This window comes from Pseudophryne corroboree, chromosome 2, assembly GCF_028390025.1.
Source record: "Pseudophryne corroboree isolate aPseCor3 chromosome 2, aPseCor3.hap2, whole genome shotgun sequence".
NCBI lineage: Eukaryota > Metazoa > Chordata > Amphibia > Anura > Myobatrachidae > Pseudophryne > Pseudophryne corroboree.
The window spans coordinates 498,327,560-498,351,960 of record NC_086445.1 but is presented as its reverse complement, the minus strand read 5'-3'; the positions used below and the strand labels follow the sequence as shown (position 1 = coordinate 498,351,960).

At 44.6% G+C, this 24,401-nt stretch overlaps 1 protein-coding gene across 1 annotated transcript in view; it reads right to left on the bottom strand.

The window, feature by feature from the left end:
• Positions 1-17,493, bottom strand: part of GAS2L2 (growth arrest specific 2 like 2) — a 93,264-nt gene extending 75,771 nt beyond the window's left edge. The window contains exons 1-2 of the mRNA XM_063953985.1: positions 17,357-17,493; positions 14,859-15,362 (exon numbers count right to left, since the gene is read on the bottom strand). Of these exons, the coding sequence (XP_063810055.1) occupies positions 14,859-15,216 (358 nt within the window). The 5' untranslated portion in view covers positions 15,217-15,362; positions 17,357-17,493. The remainder of the gene's footprint in view (positions 1-14,858; positions 15,363-17,356) is intronic.
• Between the last annotated feature and the right edge of the window lie 6,908 nt (positions 17,494-24,401).

Sequence of the window (24,401 nt, the reverse complement as noted above, 5' to 3'; positions counted from 1 at the left end):
TGCATATAATATATATATATTTGACAGGGAAGGTGGGCCCCTCTTAGCTCTGGGCCTCATAGCAGCTGCACTCCCTGCACCTATGGTAGCTATGCCTATGTAGAAGCCCTATATAAATACTAGCCAGAGTGCTCTCCTTGGGGCATCTGTATCAATTATTATTTTTTACTAAAATAATGTGGAAAGGAAACTTTTTACACTGTTTTCACATTTCTTTTAGTATCACTCAAAATTAACAGAGGGCTTTTGAAGAAGATTTTGGAAACATCCCCTTCATGCCCTAAAATGTGCATTTGGTTCAAATGCTGACCACATTTCCCATACCTCTAATAGGAAATCTGGTCAGGACAGATTTACTATTCTGCAATTGTGAAATAAATTCAGAGGTAGCCTCTCTAAACTAATGCCAGAGGCTGTCCTCTGTTCTACAGCTAGGAGAGGGATCTCTGCTGATCCCTTCTCCATTCTCCAGGTCTTCTCTGCCAGGCAGGTAGGCTGAGGAGGCTGAAGAGAGGGCAACTGCTTCCTACCTTGCTTGCTCCAAGCAGTGTGTCCCCCCCTCTCAGCTGACACCATCTTTCCAGTGACATTTGGGGAGATGGTGCATGTCCATCAGAAAGCAAAGTCTTTGGTCTCGATATGCAGTGCCATCTTCCCAAAGATGTCACTGGGAAGATGGCGCCGGCCATGGTGGAGGTACCCACTTCACGGATGAAGGTAAGTATACTTGGGGGGATGGGGGGCATCGGACCTGGCAAGCAAGCCCAGGCCCGGGTAATTAGCACCCACTCCCCCCTCAGGGCGCCAGTGGTCAGGGAATACATATGATTTACTGATGGGCGAGATGCCGGCTGTCCATATCCCGACAGCGGCATCCTGCTTGCCAGAATGCCATCAGCGGGGCGAGCACAAAGAGTCGGCTTGCACTCGCCACAGGTTTTATTCCCACTTTATGGGTGTGGTGAGCACCCACGAGTGGGAATAGTCCTGTTTTGACGGGATTCCGGCTGGCGGCATTGCCAGCTGTCAGAATTCCGCCATCGGTATCCTGATAGCCAGGATCCCGACAGCCGGCAAATTCAATGGATCTATGGTCAGGACAGTTGGTAGGTAATGCTGATGGTAGTATACAAAGGCTTTTGTAATTGTGAAAGCCAGATGTGGCAATATACAAGTGTGGAGAAATGATTCACAGAGACAGAGAGCCTTTGCTTAATTTGTCCTGTTTAGCAATCTAGACATAACTAAAGATAGTGGGGGTCATTCAGACCTGGCCACATTAGTGGCCTGCAGCACAGTTTGCAACACATATTGGGCATAATAGAGAAAAGCTGCCAGTGTCCACCAAAAGGGGAGAGTTCCAGCTTTTGGAGTATACCCTCAGAAAAAAACTCTGAAGTGGGTATTCAATTGTTTGAAAAGTCAGTTGGGTGTCTGTTTTTTCCTATCTAATAGTCAGACAGAACCCGAGATATCTGTCTGGGAAGAGCAATTAACAGGCTCAGATGGGGACCGCTGCCTTGAAGTCAGATATCTCCGGTTCCCCAGGGCCAATTTTTAAAAAAATTGGTACCCCTGGAAAAAGGGGACCCTCAGCTATCAGCCTAGGGCCGTTATACTTCTGGGGTTCTTGGAGCAAGTTCCCATTGAGCCAGCCCTGACCAAGAGAGTCTGTTAGGCGCAACTGCAGCAAAATATGTATGAATGAAGACACATCTGTACCTGCCTTGTACAGCTTGCTGTTATACAAGTTAGGCTTTGACTCTGATTCTTGAATTGAGAATTGACAGAGGAAATTTACATGGAACCTCATGAGTACAGTATTACTCAGAGAATATGTTCCAATAGGGAGAAGTCTGCCTCTTAAAGAAAGCTTTGTACGGTCTTAAATAGCAATAGTTGTTACATTAAGTTAGATACTCTACTACTCCTTGCAAATTGAATCCCTCTTGAGCTAATATAGCTATTGATCTATTATATGTTCTGCATTTTCATGTTATGTTTATATTTGTTGTTCTTTTTAACCAATGTATTATGCTGTGATCCATTCAATAAAATATGTTTAATGGACTTTATGTATTCTAAGGGGTCGATACAGTTACCTTCGAAGGGTGCGAGGTGCCATTGCAACGGCATTTAAGCGCCAACGGCACCCGATCTCTCACCTTTCGCAGCCGCGAACCAGCCCCAATTCGCACAAAACTGCTCGGACCTCTATGTGTGGCGAGCAGTTTTGTGCGAATTCGGCCCACAGTAAAGTGCACCCGCTGCCGCGCTGTTTCACAACTGCAATATTATCGCAGCCCATTGGATTGATCCTAAGACTGATCACTGCCTCTACCACAAACACGTAGAACGGAGACTCTAATTATTGTTGTGTATGTGGATAATCTGGTACTAGCAGGCCAAGAGCAGCACCTGTTGAGACAGAAATTCAAGTTTAAAGATCTAGGCCCTGCACATTCTTGTTAGACTTGAGAATCTCACAAAACATGGATGCAGGAACTACTGTATGACCATTGATCAGCAAACATACATTGAAGGGATACTTACAAAGTAAAATATATCGGATGTAAAACCAATGTATACTCCAACTAGTTAAAGCTATGACACCAACAAGCAAAATAGAGATAGAGAACATGAAGAAGGTTCCTTATCAAAATGCTATTGGAAGTTTAATGTACACAAGTATTGAAACTCATCAGGACATTCCACATGCAGTGAGTCATGTGAGTCAATTGTCCATTAACCCTTGGATGCAGCGTTGGACTGCAGTTGAAAGACTCTTAAAATACCGGAAAGCATCTTCCTTGAAGTTGTAATTTACCAAGTATGTCATTTCAACACTGAAATCAATACTGTGATGCCGACTGGGGATCAGATGAGGACTGTCATTTGAATATAGGATATCTATTTGTATTAGCAGGAGCAGCAGGTCTAGCAGGAAGCAACCCACTGTAGCCTATCCAGGCAGAATTCATGGCACCAACAGAAACAGACAAGGAAGCATTACACCTTAAAGAGATTTTGTTCGAACTGAGGACCTAATTTAGCTTGGATCGCAGAAGTGCAGAAATCGCTATTCGGCGATTTCTGTACTTCTGCACATGCGCGCACACCATTGCATGCATGCACGAGGACTTATCTAAGTTCCGTTGGGGGGGAAGGCGGCACAGTATTTTGGGGGCTGCGTGGTGGCATTGGGGGTGTGCAGTCCAGACAACGGAGGCGTTCAAGGCTGCGGAGGCAGAGGGCTACCTTTAAGATGCAGCGATGCGCTCACATTTCAGTGGGGGTGGAAGGACCTGGCTTGCGGAGCAGCCTTGCCCCGTGCTAGGAGTCATGCAAGAGAAATGGGTTGTGGTTTTACGATGTCTCGCAAAACTACAACTCATGCTGAATTAGGCCCTGCGTATTTTAAACAAGGATGACACCATTAATGTGGAGTGTGAAAACAAAGGTGCAGTTGACTTGTCCTACAGCATCAAGCACCATGGACAGTCCAAACACATTGTTATTAGACATCACTTCATCTGGGAGCTAGTGGAGAGTGTATCTATTTGTGTAACCCAGTGCCATAACTAGACATTTTTGCGCTATGTGCAAGAAAACAGCATCGGAGCACCCCCCCCTGCATCTTTTAAATAGGGCCAGTGCGTGCCTTAGGCGGGTGTCAAAAATATAGGGGAGTGGCTTTATGGGGAAGGGGCGTGACCACAAAATAATACAAATTCATATTACGCTGCACAGTAGTCTCCATTATTCAAATTATGCCACACAATAGCGCCATTTACAAACCTTACACCAGGAAGAGCCTCTTATACACATTACGGCAGGTAAAGCCCCCATTTACACAGTACGGTAGGTAGAGCCCCCTTTTACACATTACGGCAGGTAGAGCCCCCTGTTACACATTACGGCAGGTAGAGCCCCCTGTTACAATGCCAGGTAGAGTCCCCTTTTACACATTGCACAAGGTAGAGCCCTGGTTACACATTGCACCAGGTAGAGCCCTTATACACATTATGGCAGGTAAAACCATTAAAAAAGCCAGTTCCACATGAAAAAAAAATAAAAAATGAAAAAGCTCGGACAGTTGCAGGGAATGCCGCCAGTGCGGCATGAATTGACAGAGGCGGCATATTGAATGTAGCGCTGGCCACAAGCAGGTGAATGGGGCAGATACAGAGGGCAGAATGGTAACCGTGGCAGGTGGGTAGAGTAGATAGAGAGCAAGCAGGTACCCCTGGAAGGTTATTAGGGGTGAGAGAGAGAAGGTAGGTGTCACTGGCAGGTGAGTAGGGCAGATGGAGAGCAAGTTGGTGCCCCTGACAGATAAGCAAGGCAGATGGAAAGCAGGTAGGTGCCCCTGACAGATAAGCAAGGCAGATGGAGAGCAGGTAGGTACCCCGGCAGGTGAGTAGGCTAGATGTAAAGCATGTAGAGTCAGAGTGGCATAGCAACGCCTGAAACCCAGCCTAGGGGGGAAGTTCACAGCACGCTGCTGCTGCTCTTACCTTTTGAAGCACACAGCAGACATTAAATGCAAACTGTACATGCTGGGGCGACTGGGTGACAGGTCCTGTCTCCTGGCGACGGGCCTGCAGCTCCTGGGATGTTTGGGAAGCCGGCGGCCTGTCAGTCCTCATTGTAATGTAGACACACTGACTGGACGACCAGCAGTAACTGCAGCCCAACCACCCCTCCTGAATGACCGCTCCGCCGGCCAATCACCGCTTCTCCCACTCTTTCTCCCGCTCAGATGGCCTGACTGACAGCAACGGCAGTTAATCAGCCACCACCAGAGCCATTCCCCCTTACTTTATCGTGACAGATGGCGGCATATTGAATTTGGCGCTGGCAGCTGTGGCTGCTCCTCATTGGCTGTCGGTCTGCGAGCAGCCAATCAGGTAGCATCGCGGTCAGCTCCAAATTTGACATACCTCCACAGTTAAAGCATGAATATGCCTGGCTGCTTTTTATGTAATCCGCGGCTGGGCTCTGCCTGGGCTGGGAACAGAAGTGCCAAAATTCCCCCCTTGAAGGGAAGCGCTGCAGTGGTGGGTGTCAGTGATAGAGCGAGTGGCCGAGCAGGTGGTGCTGCCAGATGGTGCGCCTACAGTGCATATGCGTTGTGGGCAAGGCATCGCTGGCACACACCTAGTTACAGCTCTGGTGTAACCTTTATAGCTAGTGAGAGCAATCCTGCTGATATGCTAAGAAAGGGACTTGCATCACTAGTGCTAATCATGTTTATAGGGAAATGTGGACTGGAATACACCTATGTTGATATGTTTCATTGATTGTTTTACCTTGTGTTTAACCACACTTTTCATTTACAGGAATGAAATGCATATATTGAAAAGTAAATATGTTTTATGTGACTGAAGACAGTCTGTAGTGGGGAGTGGTGTTGGATAGGACTGCGCTCCAGCGCTGTCTCCATCTCCTGTAGTGCGGTCACTGTGCATCCTTTACCAGTATGGTCACTGGGGATGCTTCTATACATGCCCAGTGCCATCATGACACTATGTCTGAGCATCACAGTCAGGGGCGGATTGGGATGGAAAACCAGCCCAGGAAATTTATGGAAGCAGCCCTAATGGGGTCGGGGTCTGTTGAGGGGGCAGGATCCCTTCTTGGATTTGATTTTTTTTTTTTTTTTTTCAAATATCACAAAACATACAAGAATCAGTAAAAGTTGTACATAGATAAAACACCGTGCATGAAAGTACAAAAAAGGAAATAGAACAATACAGGCATATGACCGGCGAAAGCAATGACCTTGACAAGAGGCATCCAGTCTCCAGAATACACGACATAACATGGTTAATATAAGATATACATGGCAGGTCAGTGGGGATGATCAACATCTGATTCAAGCAATAATAAAAAAGAAATTACATGAACAATGAATAAACAAAAAAATAACAATATGACAAAGGCAGAGACAAACGCGGGACAACGAGAAATGAGGGCAAATAGGATAGGGGGGAAGGGGGGGGAGGTGGATTAGAAGGACCTGCGGCTGTCTGTAAACATAGACATGGCATAGCATAACTTAACGGCATCAGTATTATAAGACATAGGAAGGCATCACACATATATGGTATCCAGCAGTACTATAGAATTCCCACTCAGAGATTTCATCAGGACCATGCAGTATCTACTGTAACTCCAACCTACGATACAGAGCCCACTTTGTCGATTCAAAAAGCCTAAATACATGATTTCGTTGGGATGGCTCCAAGGATTCAATAAATGGGTTCCATTTTTTATAAAATTTGATGACACCCTGTTCAATATCCGGGCGTGTGGATCATCTATCAAAGTACAATAATTGGAACAAAGACTGTTTTACTGCTGATAGGAATGGAGGGGTTTTAATAGTCCAATTCCGCATAATGACCATTTTTGCCACAGTAATAATTGTGGTTAACAATGGAATAATAGCACGTTTTTCCGTGCCCAAGTCCCAATGATCAAAATTACCACATAATAAAGCTATGGGTCAGGTTGAAGCCGTAAAGAAAAAATGGTGTTGATAAAGGATAAAACTTTTGTACCAGAATTTGCGAATATTCCCAAACTCCCATATATTATGGAACAAAGTACCCGAAACATACCCACATTTAAGACATCTCCCTGTTTCGTCAGCAACCATGTATTTACATTGGGCTTGGGATATATAGATTCTGTATATAATTTTTACATGAGTTTCCTGTAGGGAGGCTGATGACAAGTATCTCAGGGTATTATCATAGTATTTAAATAGTGGAGACTGATCTTCAAGGGATGGAATCACAGATGTCCATGCTCTCCAAATCGGGTGCCACAATGATGTCTTAACATTATCAGTAAGTAAGGCAGTTAGATCTTTAGTTCTATATGATGAAGTGGCATGCCGAGATATTAAATTAACTAAGTCGTCAGGGAGCCCAAGTGGAATCATAGAAGGTGGGAGGTGAGCAATGTAATGCCTGATCTGTAGAAACATATAGAAGGTGGAATTAGAGATGTTGTACTTCTGTTGCAAATCATGAAAGTAAGGCAAAGGTTGTGAACCCCCTGGATCAAACACATCTCGTATAGCAGCTATTCCGGCTTGACGCCAGGAATTATACATGACGTTCTCCAGGCCTGGGGTGAATAGGGGATTTCCCCAAAAAGTAATACTTTTAGAGTGGCATGGGTTTCAATGGAAATGTTTATTGACCATCCACCAAATACGGTACGTACAGTATCAGCAAAAATAATATTTTGTAGTATCGTTGGCGGTATGGAAGTTTTGGGCATATGTAGAAGTGTACCTGGAGAGAAAGGAGCAAACACGTTCAATTCCAATTGCAAATTTGTATAAATGACTCGGTAGTGCAGCCAGTCTAGTACATAGCGAAACAAAACCGCTTTAGTAAAATGGCTAATATTAGGTACCCCGAGCCCACCTTTCAATCTGGGCAACTGAAGCTTGGTCAAGGCCGCACGTGGTTTTTTACCACGCCAGAGGAATGCGGAAAATAAGGAGTGACAGTATTTTTGTCTTGGATTTGATTCTTAATAAACGCAGTTGCGGCATTCCTTGAGTCTTTTGCTGCAGTTGTATCTGCGGCTAATGCTCCTACAATGCCTTCCCTGGTATACATCTGTGCTTCCAAATATGTAAGAACTGAGATACACACTTTCAGTGTATACAGACGGTGCAATCATGCTTTGTACACCATTGATTGCACCATTAAAACTTTTACCAGCTCTACGCTGGGGGCGAAAAAGAGTATGTTCCCGATACGGTAGGGTATGTTCAGCGTTTGGGTGGATGGGGAGGGTGTAGGGTATGCTTTGGAGGTTGGTGGGTGGGCGAGTATTCTATGCAGCTGCCTCAGGGAGTAGGGCTGGATAGCTTAATGCCTGGAACTGGAGCCAGTGCTTCTGAACAGCGCCACTGCTTCTGACTAACGGTACCAAGAGCTTTCCCTCCCAATCTGCCCTTGCATACACTACACATTGCTTACAGTACACTGCATACCATTTACAGTGCACAGAGCTTACACTGCATATCAGTATCATACAATTTGCACTGCATATCACCTACACTGCACATCACTTAGAGTATGCAATGTATATCACGTACACTGCTTATTACTTATGTTACATATTACCTACACTGCACATCACTTGCAGTACACTGCATTTTACTTACAATACAATTAGTTTAGACTACACATCACTTACATTGCATGTCACTTACACTGCATATAATTTTGCTTATAGTACATTCCACATCACTTATAGTGCATGGCATAGATTACACAATTGCTTACAATACAATTTTGCAGACCCAGGTCCCGTCCCCCTCTGTAGCCCCACCTTCCCCATCTGAACCCCAATGCTGCAGCCACATGCCCCCCTTGTACCCATCTGCTGCATCCCCATGTTGCAGCACCATGGACTCTCTTTACTCTCCCTAATCCCTTGCTTTACTGCATCTTTTCCTAACTTGCTTTGTTTTACCTCTTCTCTGCTACTTTACTTCTTCTTCCTGCATCTGTAGTACTCCTGTGTCAGTTACATCACTTGCTTGCATGTTTGCAGCAGTGCCGAGTGCTGGTCCTGCCCCTGCATGACATCATACAGGGGGCGGGGCTTGTGGTATGAGGAAGTGCTGCACGTGTAATACCCTGGAACTGTAAGCACAAATCAACTGTGGCACTACAGGTGCCAGCATGACTTTAATAAAAGTAAAATGTTTGCTGGAGTTGCATAGCACTGAGCCAGCAGCCTACAACTTGCAGCACAGAAGGGGTTAATAGCCCAACTCACAGTAAGACAGATCAGTCTGCAAAAAGCAGATGCAAGACTCACCAAGTTGCAAATCAGGGCGGGAAATCCCAGATAGAATTTCTCCCTGGGAGTAAAAGGTTATAAAAGGCTGTCATGCAGCAGCAGCATGGTCTTTGCAGCCTGGTGTCTTTGCAGCCAGAAGCTTAGAGAGAAGCGTGGTGTGTGAGCTGGAAAGATGTAGCCCCAGTGAGGGCTCCCCACATGTTTAGGTGGGGAGATATGCCAGACCCAGCTAGACACAGCAAGGCACCTGACAGAGGGAGTGATCGCAGTGTGAGAGCAGCAGTACTCAGAATCCAGTGAGAGGGTGATGCAATGAGAAGAATGTGCCACAGGTGTGAGTCTCATGAGAAGAGGTGTCTGGGGAGTGGTCGGAAGCCACGCGGCATGATTAGAAGCCCCCCATGGACAAGAGTCCTCGCTATGACAGACAGAGAGACGGCAACCTGGTATGTGTAGCACTACTGGTCACAGAATGCCCTGGTATGTAATGCTCTTCGCCATGTTCATGCCGCTGCGATTAAGTGATGCGTTGGAGGAGGTGCCCTGATATGTGATCTAATGTAACCGTTATGCTTTGTGCTGGAGGAGTGTGAAGATGTTATTACTGCTATATCCCTGCTTCGATGTTAAAATAAACTTTATTCTGTTTATGAGATGGCCTGGCGCCCAATTCTTTATGCGCTGCACCGACACCTGTAGTCCACTCCCACAATGCACCTGTAATTAAACACCTGATTATTCAGGGGACCTTCTGGTATCTGTGCCTGAACCCATGACTATCCGGGGCAGAGTAAGTGAGATGCACTATACACAGTGACTGCAGATTTTGCATACCTAGTACCAGTGGGGTTTTACACACGGACTCATGCATCACTGATAGTGGCTGTGCAGGGGCCATTTCCAATGCTGCTCGATTGGAGCTGAGCTCCGATTGCGGCAGGTGGCCAGGAGCAAGGGTGAGTCAGCCCACTAAAAGGACAATATGACCAGCCAAGCAGGGACTGGTCCGGAGTCCCGGTGTCCCAATCCTCCCCTGCTCACAGTAATAGAAGGCTGTGTATACTTAGCTCCTACATGATATACCTGTTACCGTTGTAACTGCATGACCGGGTAGTCCGCTGCATACTGCCGCTATATCCCGCTACCACTACCCGTCACTGTGAGTGTAGCTGTGTTTCTGAATAGTTCAATAACCCTAGAACTCTGGTTAGGGATCACAGTGTGGCCCAAGCTTCATGAATCACATTCCACTAGTGCCTATTGATAACCTCACCGATACTACACCAATAACATACATACTGTATATCAATCATTTAGTTGTATTATACAGAAAGTAGGTTTGTAAAAATTATTATATGTACTGTTAATATTTTTAATAGATAGCACTTTACCTGATGTGAATAATCAGCACTTGCATACTCTACTGTACACAGTAAAATAATTAGACTGTCTATGCATTGCATTTGATATACTGTAGATTACTTGAAATTCTATCTTTATTTTACACTGGTCACTAGAATGCTGTCTATATATTGCCTAAAGTACACAAGTCGTTGATCTCATCACCTGGGAGACCAACTATTTCTTCAAGGGGTTCCTTGAGACAAACCCTCTCCCAGTTTCTTGATTTACACCCTACTTTATCAGGGATACCACGGATTTTTTTAATAAATTGAGATCATTTGGTTCACCACCCCAGATTTTGGGAGTTTATACACCAATATTGATAGCATGGGTAAAATTGATGCAACAAGGGAGGCTATTGCCACCATTCCACATTATACGGGTCCTCCGGTTGATTATCTAGTCTTGCTGATAGAGGTCATTTTATATAAGAACAATTTTTTGTTTAACAATATGTTTGATTTACAAATGAAAGGGACCACGATGGGGTCAAACATGGCCCCATCATACGCATTCTTTACATGTACAGTTACGAGAGGAAACATATTATGGGTAATGATTTTTTTTCTAAGTACGTTGCTTTTTATGAGCGATACATTTACAACCTATTTATGATTTGGACTGGTGGCATGAATCTTCTACTTGACTTTGTGAGCTACTTGAATAATCAGATTTACATATAGTTTTGATTAATTTACATATAGTAGTAGTTCAACGTTGATTAATTTTCTTGATGTCACCATTTGGTGAAGGAAGGGGTGTTTTTTACTAGTGTTTTCAGAAAGGAGATGGACAGAAATACACTACTTCTATCTTCGAGCTTTCATCCCCAACCTCTTAAAAGAGAGTTCCCATATTCACAACTGATCAGAGTGACCCAAATCTTTTTGGATAAAGAACAATTACCGATTGCCCTGGAAGCCATGGGCAAGAAATTTATCCAACGTGGCTATAGTCTGAATGAGGCATCTGAAGCTACCCAAAAATGCCTCAATTTAAATTGTGAAGACCTATTAACAACTACAGAGAAAATATCTGAAAAACCACGAACGGTTTTCTGCAGTACCTTTCTATAACATCTGAAGTGTTGAGGACTGCTATTCGTAAACATTGGCATATTTTACAAACTGACCCAATTGTGGGCCCTGATTGTCAACGGTCACCCCTTTTTTGTTACAAACGCAGTCGTAATCTGAAGGAAAGAATCACTTACTCTGACATTTGTCCAGTGATGATCAACAATCAGGAATGGTTGAGACTACAAAAGGGAGCTTATAAATGCTCGGGCTGTTAACGCATTTGTTAACTGGAAGTTTCTTCACGCATCCCCATACTGGAATTAAATATCCTATTCGTCATCATCGTAATTGTGAAACCAAATTTGTCATCTATGTGATTCTGTGTCCCTGCCAGAAGATTTACGTGGGAAAAACCATAAGGAGGCTGAAAGAACACATTGTGATGCATCGGTCTTCACTAAAATAAACTAACTTTGGGGGTAGATGCCACAACACCTCCAGTAGCCAGACATTTCCATTCAGCGGGCCACACTATTCAGGACTTCCAATTTATGCCTGTGGATCACATACCACCCTTACGCAGGGGGGGTGATCGACATAGATTATTGATGCAAAGGGAGTGTCAGTGGATTTATAAGCTCCATGCATTGATACCTAATGGTCTAAATGAAGAATTCAGTCTGTCTCCTTTTCTATGATTTTTTTATGATATTATGCTGGATAGGATTAGTATTACATGTGGTTACTCTATGACTATTCTGAACAAGTTACTAATCTGATCTTTATTTGTAGATTCCTTTCTTCGAAGATAAACACTGGAAATACTCTGAAGTGATAATATGTACTGGGAGGATTTCACAAATTGGGATCCAAGTTCTACAGTGTTGTTGCTAATATTGTTGTTGTATTATTGTTTATTTATGTCAACAGTATATTGTCTTATTTTTTTGTATATATTTGGAGTACCTTGCTGTACCTATAATAGCCCCCCTGAAAGCCGGTTTCTTGGTTTGGCACGATTCAGTAACTCATCCTCATAGGAAGGTTGGTAGCCGCGTCACTTCCACTGACGCGACAAGCCCCCGTGGTTGGCATGGTTGGTGGCTTGCGTCATTTCCGGTAAACAGATGATGCTGCCGGAACTGACCATGCAGGGATGAGCGGCGGCAGTGATACTTGCTGCCTGATTAAGCATGTATGTGCACTATAATGTAGGTATACTTCCCGGGGTGGACCTTAGATACTGATCCCATTTTGATAGTTATATGTGTTCTAATTATGAGAGTACAATCCAGGTTTTCCTCAGACAGCAAGTGGAACTCCTTATTTGGCATTTCCGTTTTTTCATTACTTTAATGGTAACAGGTGTTATGTGTTTGTTTGGTATATATATATGTCCCATACTGGCAGTGTATGTTAGGCAGTCCAGGATGAAGGTGTTCACTACACGGAACCGGTTCCGTCGACTACAAGACGATGATGACTTTGAAGCAGTTTGTTAAATCAATTTTTGAAATATGCCAATGTGTTTGGTCTGTTATACCAAAGTTTTTTTAAATTTTTTTGATGGATTAAACATTTTTCTCTTGCTACAAAAGGTGTGCTGTCCCATATACTTTACCTCTTTATGTGGTTTAGTTAATGTGGTTCTACAATTTGATTGGACTTGCACCCCCAGTTTTTCTTAGAAAACAAGATCCACATTAGACATACCACATCTGCATGGTTTACATTACACCCATCTCCCTGTTACTTGTTTTGGTAGTAGGGCCTTTACCATTTTCTTATAATTGACAGTAGATGAGTAGGAATTATCTGTTTTACATGAACGAGGGGCGTGGCGTAGGCGTGATCGGGGCAGCTGCATGATGTCACATACAGCTGCTGCAATCATAAAGATGGCTGCAGGCCTACTGCGTTCGCAGCCAGGCTGTGCCGGCAGGAGGCATCAACAAATTCTGTAATAATGCTGAAATTGCGGTGCAACAGTAGTTTCAGCGTGGTCACAGGGGGAGGCGTCGGGTAGCATGCTGGACGGCCTTGCCCGGCAATGGGCGGCCCCCAGGATGCGATCAACAGGATTGCAAATTATGCTAATAAGCAGAATTTCCAATCCTTATTGAATGAGGTCCTGTATTTATATAGTTTGTTGTAAGGAAAAAACACAATTCACAAAACACATGACGCAAAAGATGCTCACAAATAAAATATGTTAAATATCAAGTCAATATAACCCCACCATGAGCTTCCCTCCACCATGAGTCCAACTAGCCCTCAGCCAATAGGCACAAGAACTGGGTTCCTAAGGAAACCTTTGTTCGGGACCCTCCAGACAGCAGGGGTTCCAAACTCCTCAGGACCCCAAACAGGTTTTCCAGGTCATCTGTGGATCTTTCAAATGTGACAGTTGGTCATACACCTGTGCTCCTGCTGGGTGGTCTGGAAAATATTAGGGGTCCTAAATGAACAGGGTTGAGCAACGTCTGCAAATGCGCACTGGCTGCCGTGGGCCCACACCAGAAAGAAGTCTGTTATCGTTACACTATCATACTGCTTCTAACTCTTCTCCAGGTTAATTTTCACTATGAGAGTTTAAACAAAAAAATATCCACATTAAAAATGCAGATAATGTTAAACATGCCTGAAAAAATATTATTGGGCAGCACGGACGGTGTAATGGTTAGCATTACTGCCTCACAGCACTGTGGTCATGGGTTTGATTTCCACCATGACCCTAACTGTGTTGAATTTGTATATTCTCCCCGAGCTTGTGTGGGTTTCCTCTGGGTACTCCAGTCTCCTCCCACAATCCAAAGATATACTGGTAGGTTAATTGGCTCCCAACAAAAAAATGTGTATGCGTGTATATGTGGTAGGGGATATAGGGGGTAATTCAGTCCTGATCGTAGCAGCAAATTTGTTAGCAGTTGGTCAAAACCATGTGCACTGCAGGGGGGACAGATATAACATGTGCAGAGAGAGTTAGATTTGGGTGGGGTGTGTTCAAACTGAAATCTAAATTGCAGTGTAAAAATAAAGCAGCCAGTATTTACCCTGCACAGAAACAAAATAACCCACCCAAATCTAACTCTCTCTACACATGTTATATCTGCCACACCTGCAGTGCACATGGTTTTGCCCAACTGGTAACAAATTTCCTGCTACAATCAGGTCTGAATTATCCCCATAGACTGTAAGCTCCACTGGGGCAGAGACTGATGTAAATGGCCAAATATTCTCTGTAATAGCGCTGTGGAAAATGTGTGCGCTATATAAATAACTGGGAATAATAATAATTATAATAATAATAATAATAATAATAATAATAGCAATAATAATAATAACTAAATAAAATAATAATTAAGATGTAATTTATTCCAGAAAGAAACTGCTTATTTAATAAACAGAGCATTTTGCGTTGGGTCTTCCTGTTATCACTATCACTTTCCCCAGAAAAAGCTACCAAATAGTTCCTCTGGCCTTTAAGGCTTTTCTACCGATAAGTACTAGACATGATAGTCTCTAATTAAATAACAGGCATAGAGACGTATAACAGGGCATGTACATGATCTGAGACAGGTACTCCCTACCTACCTTTTATGACCATGTCTTTCCTGCACCATTGGATGAAGTTGGACACATTATCCCTTGCCAGGAACGTTGCAGGTTTGGCTGATGCATTGAAAGTTACCCCAGATTTTGGCAACCAAAGTTTTTTTGCCAAGTCAGGGAATTCGGCAGCAAAGTCACAAGCCACCTCGGTCACATTGTTGGCATGGTAACAAAGTAAGGATCCAGTCTCCAAGGCTTCAATAAAATTATCAACTGTTATATCCAAATCGTACAGCTCCTTTAACCACTCAGCCAGGTCCTCTTTCATGGCATACAGGTACTGTTCACTGGACTTAAATGTGCGAATACTGCGCACGCTGCCTCCTTGGTAAGTTGACATTTTGATGGTAGTATTGCGTCTGAATAGAAGTACTGGGATAAGAATGGACTCACACAGAATAACCTTGCAGAGGCTCCTTCAATACCATCTTATTCCAATAAGGATGAATGTATTCAGCTAAAGGAAAACCATTCTGACAGTCTTATCTGAAACAGAAAAGTCATACAGTACCTGTGAGTATGTGTGTTCTCTAATCCCCACCACTGTAAAGAAAGATGACAATGATGGCTATTTAACTAATCAATGATAATATTTTGCCATTAACAAGACGTGCAATAAAAACTGAAAGAAAATACAATATTGTGTGAAGCCCAGACACATTATTATTCCAGATGATTTTCGGCAGGATTATTATTATTACTACCAGTTATTTATATAGCGCACATATTCCGCAGTGCTTTGCAGAGACTATTCAACAATTCACATCAGTCCCTGCCCCAGTGGAGCTTACGATCTATGAGGGTTATTCAGATATGGACGCAGATCGTTGCATCTGCAGCAAGGTCTCTGTCCGTCTCCTCACATGCTGGGGGCCGTCTCACAATGCGTCTGCAATTTAATTACTGGCTGGCAGTCCGCTGCATGTGAGCGGCTGCATGTGATGTTAGTAGGCACCCAGAAAAGAATCGCAACACGCCCCTGTTTTGGCTGGTATGCCCGCTAAATACCACCACCGGAACGCCCACCCCTGTCAATCACCTTGCAGCGGCATCCCTCCAGGATGTGGGCACAAGTAGAAGGATCACGCACACTGCGGCCAGTGTGCATCAGCAGACCAGAAGGACGTGGACGCTGCATACAGAGGCATCTCTGAGTCGACCCCAATATTCCCTACCACATGTACACACAGACACATTCACACTAGGGTTAATTTTTGGTGGGAGGCTTCAATTTACCTGCCAGTTAATTTTCGGAGTGTGGGAGGAAACCGGAGTACCCGGAGGAAACCCACACAAGCACAGAGAGAATATACAAACTCCACACAATAAGGGACATGGTGGGAATCGAACCCATGACCTCAGTGATGTGAGGCAGTGGCTGGCCGAACGCAGGGTGTGTTTGTGACGTCAAACCAGGAACGAAACGGGCTGAGCTGATCGCAGTGTAGGAGTAGGTCTCGAGCTACTCAGAAACTGCTAAGAATTATTTAATCGCAATTCTGCTAATCTTTCATTCGCTATTCTGCTAAGCTAAGATACACTCCCAGAGGGCGGCGGCCTAGCGTGTGCAATGCTGCTAAAAGCAGCTAACGAGCAAACAACTCAGAATGAGGGCCAGTAGTTGTATCTTTGGGCATAAACGTGCAGAACAAATGTCTACAGAAAAATTGTTTCTGAAGCTGAGAATTCTGATGTCACTGACTTTTGGAGAAGAAAATTAGTATAGAGGAGCAGCAGCCGAGCATAGGGTATTAACTGAAATAATTACGTGTTGTTCTTAGTCACACGTGCAGAAACATAAACATTCATTATTACGAAATGGTAATAGATGGTATAACTCGAGTGGGATTTGCACTTTTTTTTATTTAAAATAATTTATGCAAAAGCCTGGAGAACCAGGATCTTTCATGTTGAGGCTGATTCTGAATTGGGAGCAGGCACAACAAGAAAATAACATTGGACCTGCACAACCCATGCTACAACACAAGCGGTGCAAATATATTATCACTTTTTTTTTTCATGCAGGGTAAATACCGGCTGCTTTTGCATGTAGCCCACAAATGCTGGACAGCTTTATTGTTTACGCTGCTATTTAGACATTCAGTTTGAACACGTGTCTCTCGCATCTAAATCTCTCTGCACATTTATATCTGGCCCACCTGCTTTACAACATGGGTTTACTAAGGGGCAAAGTTATTGGTCTTAATCCTTTTTATATTTGCTCTACTCCCAACTCATAATCAGCTGCATTGTGTGCACCGATATTAGAAATGTATATCTTCAAAAATTCCTTAAATTGTTTTACACATAAATGTTAAAAAAAAACACACAAAAGTTTTGTCAATATGAAGTTTAGCAACTTGTTCCAACTTTTTAACCATCATTAAAGTAATATATTAAAAAGTAGATATTTCTAAAATGTGTTACTTTTGTCTACTTTTTGCTGGTCACAACATTTCGTCTTCCTCTTGAGTACAAACCTGAGTTCCCTTTTGGGCAGACCACCTCCTGCTGTCTTGTCTATTGTGGTCCCATGTCACCTTTTGTTAAACATGATGACTCTTCCTTCCGCAACGTCCAGACAGGACTCCCCAAGTTACAAGCAGCAGGGAAAAATGCCTACTCTGAAATAGCTGCTTAGTGTTTTGTTTCCTTACCAATAGCTTACACATTTCTCCTTGGTGACAAAAAGCTTGCTACAAACACTCCCTATTAACCCTCACACACTCACAAGCCTTGCTGTCCCGGCTGGGAACAAACTATTTATCCTATACAAAAAGGAAGCTTGTAATGTGTAACCCACCTGTGTCTGCAGTGTCTCAGAATTAAATAATGTTATAGTCACTTACCTACTGTATAGTCAGAATGCATTGATCAGAAGTTGCTTTTAATATTCCAACAAAGTCGACATAATTTCAAGTTTTACCAACTATTTTAATAATCTTTATCATCTTAGTGAATACAAGTAGCCTAGCAGTGTCATCCTATTAAACATATGTTTCTAAAACAACCACGGTTACTCCCCTATAAACTTTAATGGTAGAGATCCTGACACTGAGTAAAAAGCATTGCATATTATTCATAAATGCATTTGGTAGTACATACGTCTTACAGGTTATGTAGACAATACTAACTTTAAAAACACCCCTGGGTATTTACATAAGTTTTGGACATGACAGTGTAATTCATTTGAAGGAAATACACTTTTGCTGTGCTCTTCTGCCATTCACCTTAAGCCAGTGGTTCCCAAACTTTTTTGAATCACAGCGCCCTAGAGTAACAGAATTTTTTTAACGGCACCCCTAGGCCAAACGTTTCTTATTGAGATATTTAGAAAAAATATATATATAATTAAATAAATTATGTTTATATATGTCATCCTTAGGTTCAATTATGTGGTGAGGGACAAGATTTGCTTCTGTTTGTCCCCATATTTTATGATTGGAAACCACAAGCACTAGTTTTGACTATTACACTGACAACAAATAGTTTGAATTGGTCCTGGACCACCAACCTAAGGCACCCCTACAAGTGTCCCGACACAGTTTGAGGACCACTGCCTTAAACACTCTGTTTTTAAAGGAATCCACAAATAACTGTGTTTGCGAAACAGTCACAGAACAATGCTGGAAATGGTAACAAATCTATAGATCACAGTGACATCACTGTCTACGATATAGAGAATAGATATTTACAGAAGCTTGTATAATAATTGCGTCAAGATTTCAGCGACCAGACTTGTCAGCACATTGGTTAGACCCAGCCTGGTTGTTATGCTGTATGTTTTTCACTCACATAATATTTTCTTGTCCTGTGAATTCAAAATGTGAAGTTGAGGTCTTTCATTATCAAATCACTTACTGATGGTTTTAACAGTTTCTGCAAGACTGCTTTTGTAGAAATTAAGTATTCTGGTAATTCCTTATAAAGGTAATGCGGGATATACTGTGACACGCATATCTTTCAGTCCCGATCTGAACTTCTGTCTCCATAAAATAGTATGGAGACCTACTGTAAATTCATCAAGTTCTGAAAATGCTTAATTTTTTGGTGCTTGACAGCGGGAACCGTCACCATCTTCAAATGGCTCGCATTACCGAACCCAGTCCCACCCCTGTTCTGCGTCCTCCTCCAGACGTCAGGCTTTAAGTGCGTGTGCATTAACCCATGTTCACGCATGTGCACTAACACAGCTTCACATCTTTTAAAGAAGCGGTAAAAGAGATCGCGTGGGCAACTGATCTTCGTAATGGCTGTCTCCACATCTGAATTGCTCCGGTGTTTTATTATCCACCTTTGTTACTCGCAGCAAGTTGGATACTTAAGATCAGCCTCAAGATATTAATTTAGTGTTGGACAACAAGGGGCCATTCTATCCTTGACTTTCGGTCCACAGTTCCTACCTGTTTATTTATCCTATTTGATATAACTTTTGAAGTTTTTAAAAATGCCTGCTGATATGTAATTACTAATGCCCCTTCCATATTGCAAAAATAACCCAGTATATTGCCGGGTAAACATGGGTCGCTGTGCGGTGTGAAAGGGGTCAGTGACCCATTCCCGGGTCACCTGACCCGGTAATTCAACCCGGGAATAAAGAAAGGTTATTCCCTGGTTAAATACCGGGTCAGGTGCAGTGCGAATGGGTTGCCGGGTCGATGGGACCCAGGACCCGTTCACTGCATAGGGACCCGTTCCGCCCCCGATGCCGTCTTCGTCCCGGCCCCCTGATGGCAACCCGACCCAGCATATTGCAGGGTCTGGATTGCATTGTGATGGGTCCAATGCCAGGTCGCACCCGGGAAGGACCCATTTCCAATTCCCGTTGCGACCCGGCATTTCGGTGTAAAAGCAGTATTATATGTATCTCTTTCATTGCATACATACAGTATATTGACTTATCACTGAAATGCAGAGTAGTGTGAGCCCGGCCCACACTGCTACTGATTCACCTGCTCCCAATCCCAATCATTATCAGTTTTAACTGCCTGCCCTCACATATAAAACCTTACCCCTATGGAGGTCCCCATGTGTTGTGGCCCCTAGATGACATCCCGGCAGTCCCGCCAGCAATACATCACTGCCTGTTCCCCGATAGCAAACATTTTTAATTTTCCTTCAGTACCCGCATGCACCCCCCTAGCTGTTCACCCAGGGTCTCTTCCTGCCTGTTCTCCCCCTAACACTTTCTTTATCACCATACCAGTTCTATGCTTTGTTTCTTTGCTCCTATTACCCTATAGAGGTGGATCTCAAACTGTGTGTCTAGGCATCCTGGGGTACCACAAGGCTCTTGCAGGGGTGCCTTGGGTTGGTGGTCCAGGACCAAATCAAATTATTTATGGTCAAAAAGTGATAGGCAAAACCAGTGCTAGTGGCTGCTAATAATAAAACATGTGGACAATCAGGAGCACAACTGTACACCACCACATGACCATTGTACACCACCTATTTAAGGATGACAGGTAGGCACAATTTACTCAATTTAATATTTTTTTCAAAATGTATCAATACAGAACTTATCCTAGGAGTGCCATGACAAAAAAAATGCTGATGCTCTAGTGTGCTGTGAGTCAAGAAAGTTTGGGAACCACTACCCTACATCCACACTGACACTCTTTGCTTACCCATAAGTTGGGCACAGAATCATTACTGAATTGACTCCACACCTGAGACTCCCCACCTCTTGCTCCTTCAAGCTACAGAGAGTTGTCCTGCCCTTACCCCTAATACTTGTCCTACCTAGGCTGTGATGTGATACAGTGGTGTTTTACCCAGTGGCGTAACTAGAAATTTTTCTCCCCCAAGCCAAAAAATTATCTGGCGCCCCCTCCCCCCATCCCCCATAATTGGCACTAGTAAAGGGATGAACCTGCGCGTGCCGCAAAAAGGGCGTGGCTTTGTTGAAATGGGCGTGGCTTCGCATAAAGGGACGTGGCATTGCTGGAAAAGGCTATCTTATACCCCAGATTTGCAACCTGCACGCCCAGACGTTGGCCACCACAGGAAAGAAAAATAATCCTGATTCATGCCCCTTACATTATTTGTCATTTTTCCTTCATATAGTAATGCCCAGTATACATTATGCCACATACTGCAATGGCCCTTAGACATTATGCCGCACACAATAATGCACATGACACAATATGCACACACCATAAATCCCCCGACACATTATGCCACACACCAGGGCCGGATCAAGGCTCCAGGGGGCCCGGGGTACTTTAGACAAAGTTGGCCCCTAAGTGCTAAATATAGTGTATATACTGAGGAAGGGGAGGTTTCTTACAAATATATATATATATATATCTAAAGGTGGGTACACACTGGAAAGATATATCTGCAGATCAATTGATCTGCAGATATATCTATGGACGGATCGGGCAGTGTGCTGTGCATAAACACTGCCCGATCCGTCGGGGACTGACGTCATGAACTGGGCGGGCGTGTACACACGCCCGCCCAGTTCAGCTGTCAATCACCGCCGACCGCCGCAGCATGTGTACGGGGCGGTCCGCCGACCGCCGTACACACACAGCGACGCGCCAATATATCGGTAGATATATTGGCCGTCGGCTGTGCTGCTGGGCCGACGCGATACGTCTGTGAACGACGGAGTTCACAGACGTATCGGCCGTACACACTGGCCGACGGACCCGCGATATATCGGCCGTTCAAGAGAACGGCCGATATATCGGCCAGTGTGTACGGGCCTTAAGATTGATAAAAGTGTGAGCAGAAAGCTGTTGGAGGCAGCAACAAAGGATAGCACTTATTATTAAATAGAAAATTAGCATACATACACACAACACACACATAGCATACATAAACACTCACAAACAGCATACATACATACCACACAGCATACACACTACACACCAACAACATATACACACCAACACCATATATATACACACACACACTACACACCAACAACATATATATACACACACACACACACTACACACCAACAACATATATATACACACACACACACTACACACCAACATATACACACACACACACACACACACACACACACACACACACACACACACCACTAACCAACTGAACAGAGGAGAAGAGGAGGAGATTCTGCCGGAGCCCATGTGAGTTAAACACAGGAGCTGCTGCTGCTGCACATGCTCAGCAGCTCCCTCTACGGTGTTAGAGAGGCAGAGAGCTCAGCTGATCAGAGGCAGAGCTCAGTGAGGAGCAGCCGTACAATTCATTCACGGCAGCTCGTCTGTGCCTGTGGGTGGCCCCGCCGGGTGCAGAGACGGGGACAAGGCTGTCTCCGTCTCTGAAACACAAAATTTGTCTGCAGAGGGGAAAGTTTGCACCACTGCCACCAATGAATGAACTTCCTAAAATAAAAAAAAAATACCAGTGTTTGACGGCAGGCACGGAGGGCCCTTAAATATGGGGGGCCCAGGGTAATGTGTCCCCTGGGCTCCCCCCTTAATCCGGCTCTGCCACACACCGTAATGCCTGTGACACATTATGACAGGAATCGCAATGCCTGTTATACATTATGCTACACACTGCAATGCCCCTGATACATTATTGCACATACAATGCCTGTGACACATTATGACACACACCACAATGACCCTGAGACATTATACCACATACCACAATGCCCGTGATATAGTATACCACACACCGTAATGCCTGACACATTATGACACACACCGCAATGTCCGTGATACATTATGCCACACACTGCAATGACCCTGAGACATTATACCACATACCACAATGCCCATGATATAGTATACCACACACCGTAATGCCTGTGACACATACCGCAATGCCTGTTATACCCTATGCCACACACCGCAATGCACATTATACATTATGTCACACTGCAATGCCCCTGAGACATTATACCACATACCACAATGCCCGCGATATAGTATGCCACTCACCGTAATGCCTGTGACACATTATGACACACACCACAATGTCCGTGATATATTATGCCACACACCGCAATGCCCATTACACATTAAGTTCTACAGTAAGGCTTCTAATTACTTTTAAATTACCTGCTCGTTGCCAGGGGTTTCATGCTCTTGGTTCCATGCACGGTGCCAGGGGTTTTCATGCTCAGGGTGTCATGCTCGTTGCCAGGGGTTTCATGCACTGGGTGCCATGCTCGTTACAAAGGGTTTCATGCACTAGGTGTCATGCTCGTTGCCAGGGGTTTCATGCACTGGGTGTCATGCTCGTTGCTAGGAGGTAATGCTTGTTGCTAGGGCTGTGTTCCCAGTGCCACATATGCCCCCAGTGCAAGATATTCCCCCACGGCTCGTCCGCATGTCAATCTGCGCTAAATCAGTGGCGGCGCCCCCCGCAGCCCTGTGCCTCCAAGCCACCGCGAGGGCTGCGGGGGCAGTAGTTACGCCACTGGTTTTACCTATGTTATGTACTGTACTTGTGTATTGCACTCATGCTTGTATCCTTTGTAAAGTATACTTTGTTGAGCCCACATAGGTGGCTATGGACTATTTTTATTACCTCATAAATAAAAGATAATAAAAGGCTACTGGAGAGTCACCCAATGCCATCCCCAAAGCGTTACATATTGCCTATCACTGCATTAGGTCATCTGTAGGTCACCAAACTAGACAGGTTTAGTAAAACAGCAGAGCAGTAGTGTTTACTAAACATGATTGCTATAGGGGGGCGTGGCCTAGCGGGACATGGAGTAGCAGCTCGGCGTGAGTGCTCTCCACTCTCCACTATCCGTACATAACATCCTGTGGGGTCCCCCCGAGCCCAACTTACCCTATCTGGTGGGGGAAGAGACAGAGCCGCTGTGGAGCCGCTGAGGACCGCCAGACGGGTGCTGGCTGCTGGGGAATCGAGCGCCGCGTCTCCTCGTCTGCTCTCCCCTGGCCTCCTAAGATGGCGCCGTGACTTCCGGTCCCGGCCTTCCAGCGCGCCCTTGCTGTGTGTGCCGCGCGGGACCCGCTCTCACTGGGGAAGGCCGCTTTGACCTGCCGGAGCCTGCACATTGTCCGTATACACAGACCCAGCGCTGCAGGGAGCTGTGTCAGCCGCGACCCCCCCTCTCCTCCCCTGTGCTGCCTGTGTGCAACAGAGCCTAGGGCTGCCTGGGTGAACTGCTGTTTCTGAGGGTCGTGCTCCAGTGGAACTGCTCTGGCCTGCTATATGGCCCTATGAGGTACTGTGATTCTGCCCTTCTGCATAAAGTGTGTGCATTGACTTTATCCTGTGTTCTCCGATCTCTATATTGCTGCTGGGTCTTTACTGAGTCACTGAGTTATCGATCCTGATTTATTCTTATATACCTAAAAATGGTGAGGAATCACCACAAATCAGCTGCCGCCCGGCTTTCCCAATACTCGCATACTCCTGGAAAACATGCAGCAACGCCGGTTAGGGGTGGGGAGACCCCCCCACCGGTATCCCCCAGTCAATCATCCTCCTCTGGTGATGCTTCTGATGATGTGCTGCAGAAATTGTTGGAGGCCTTGGCGGCTAGCGAATCCCGCC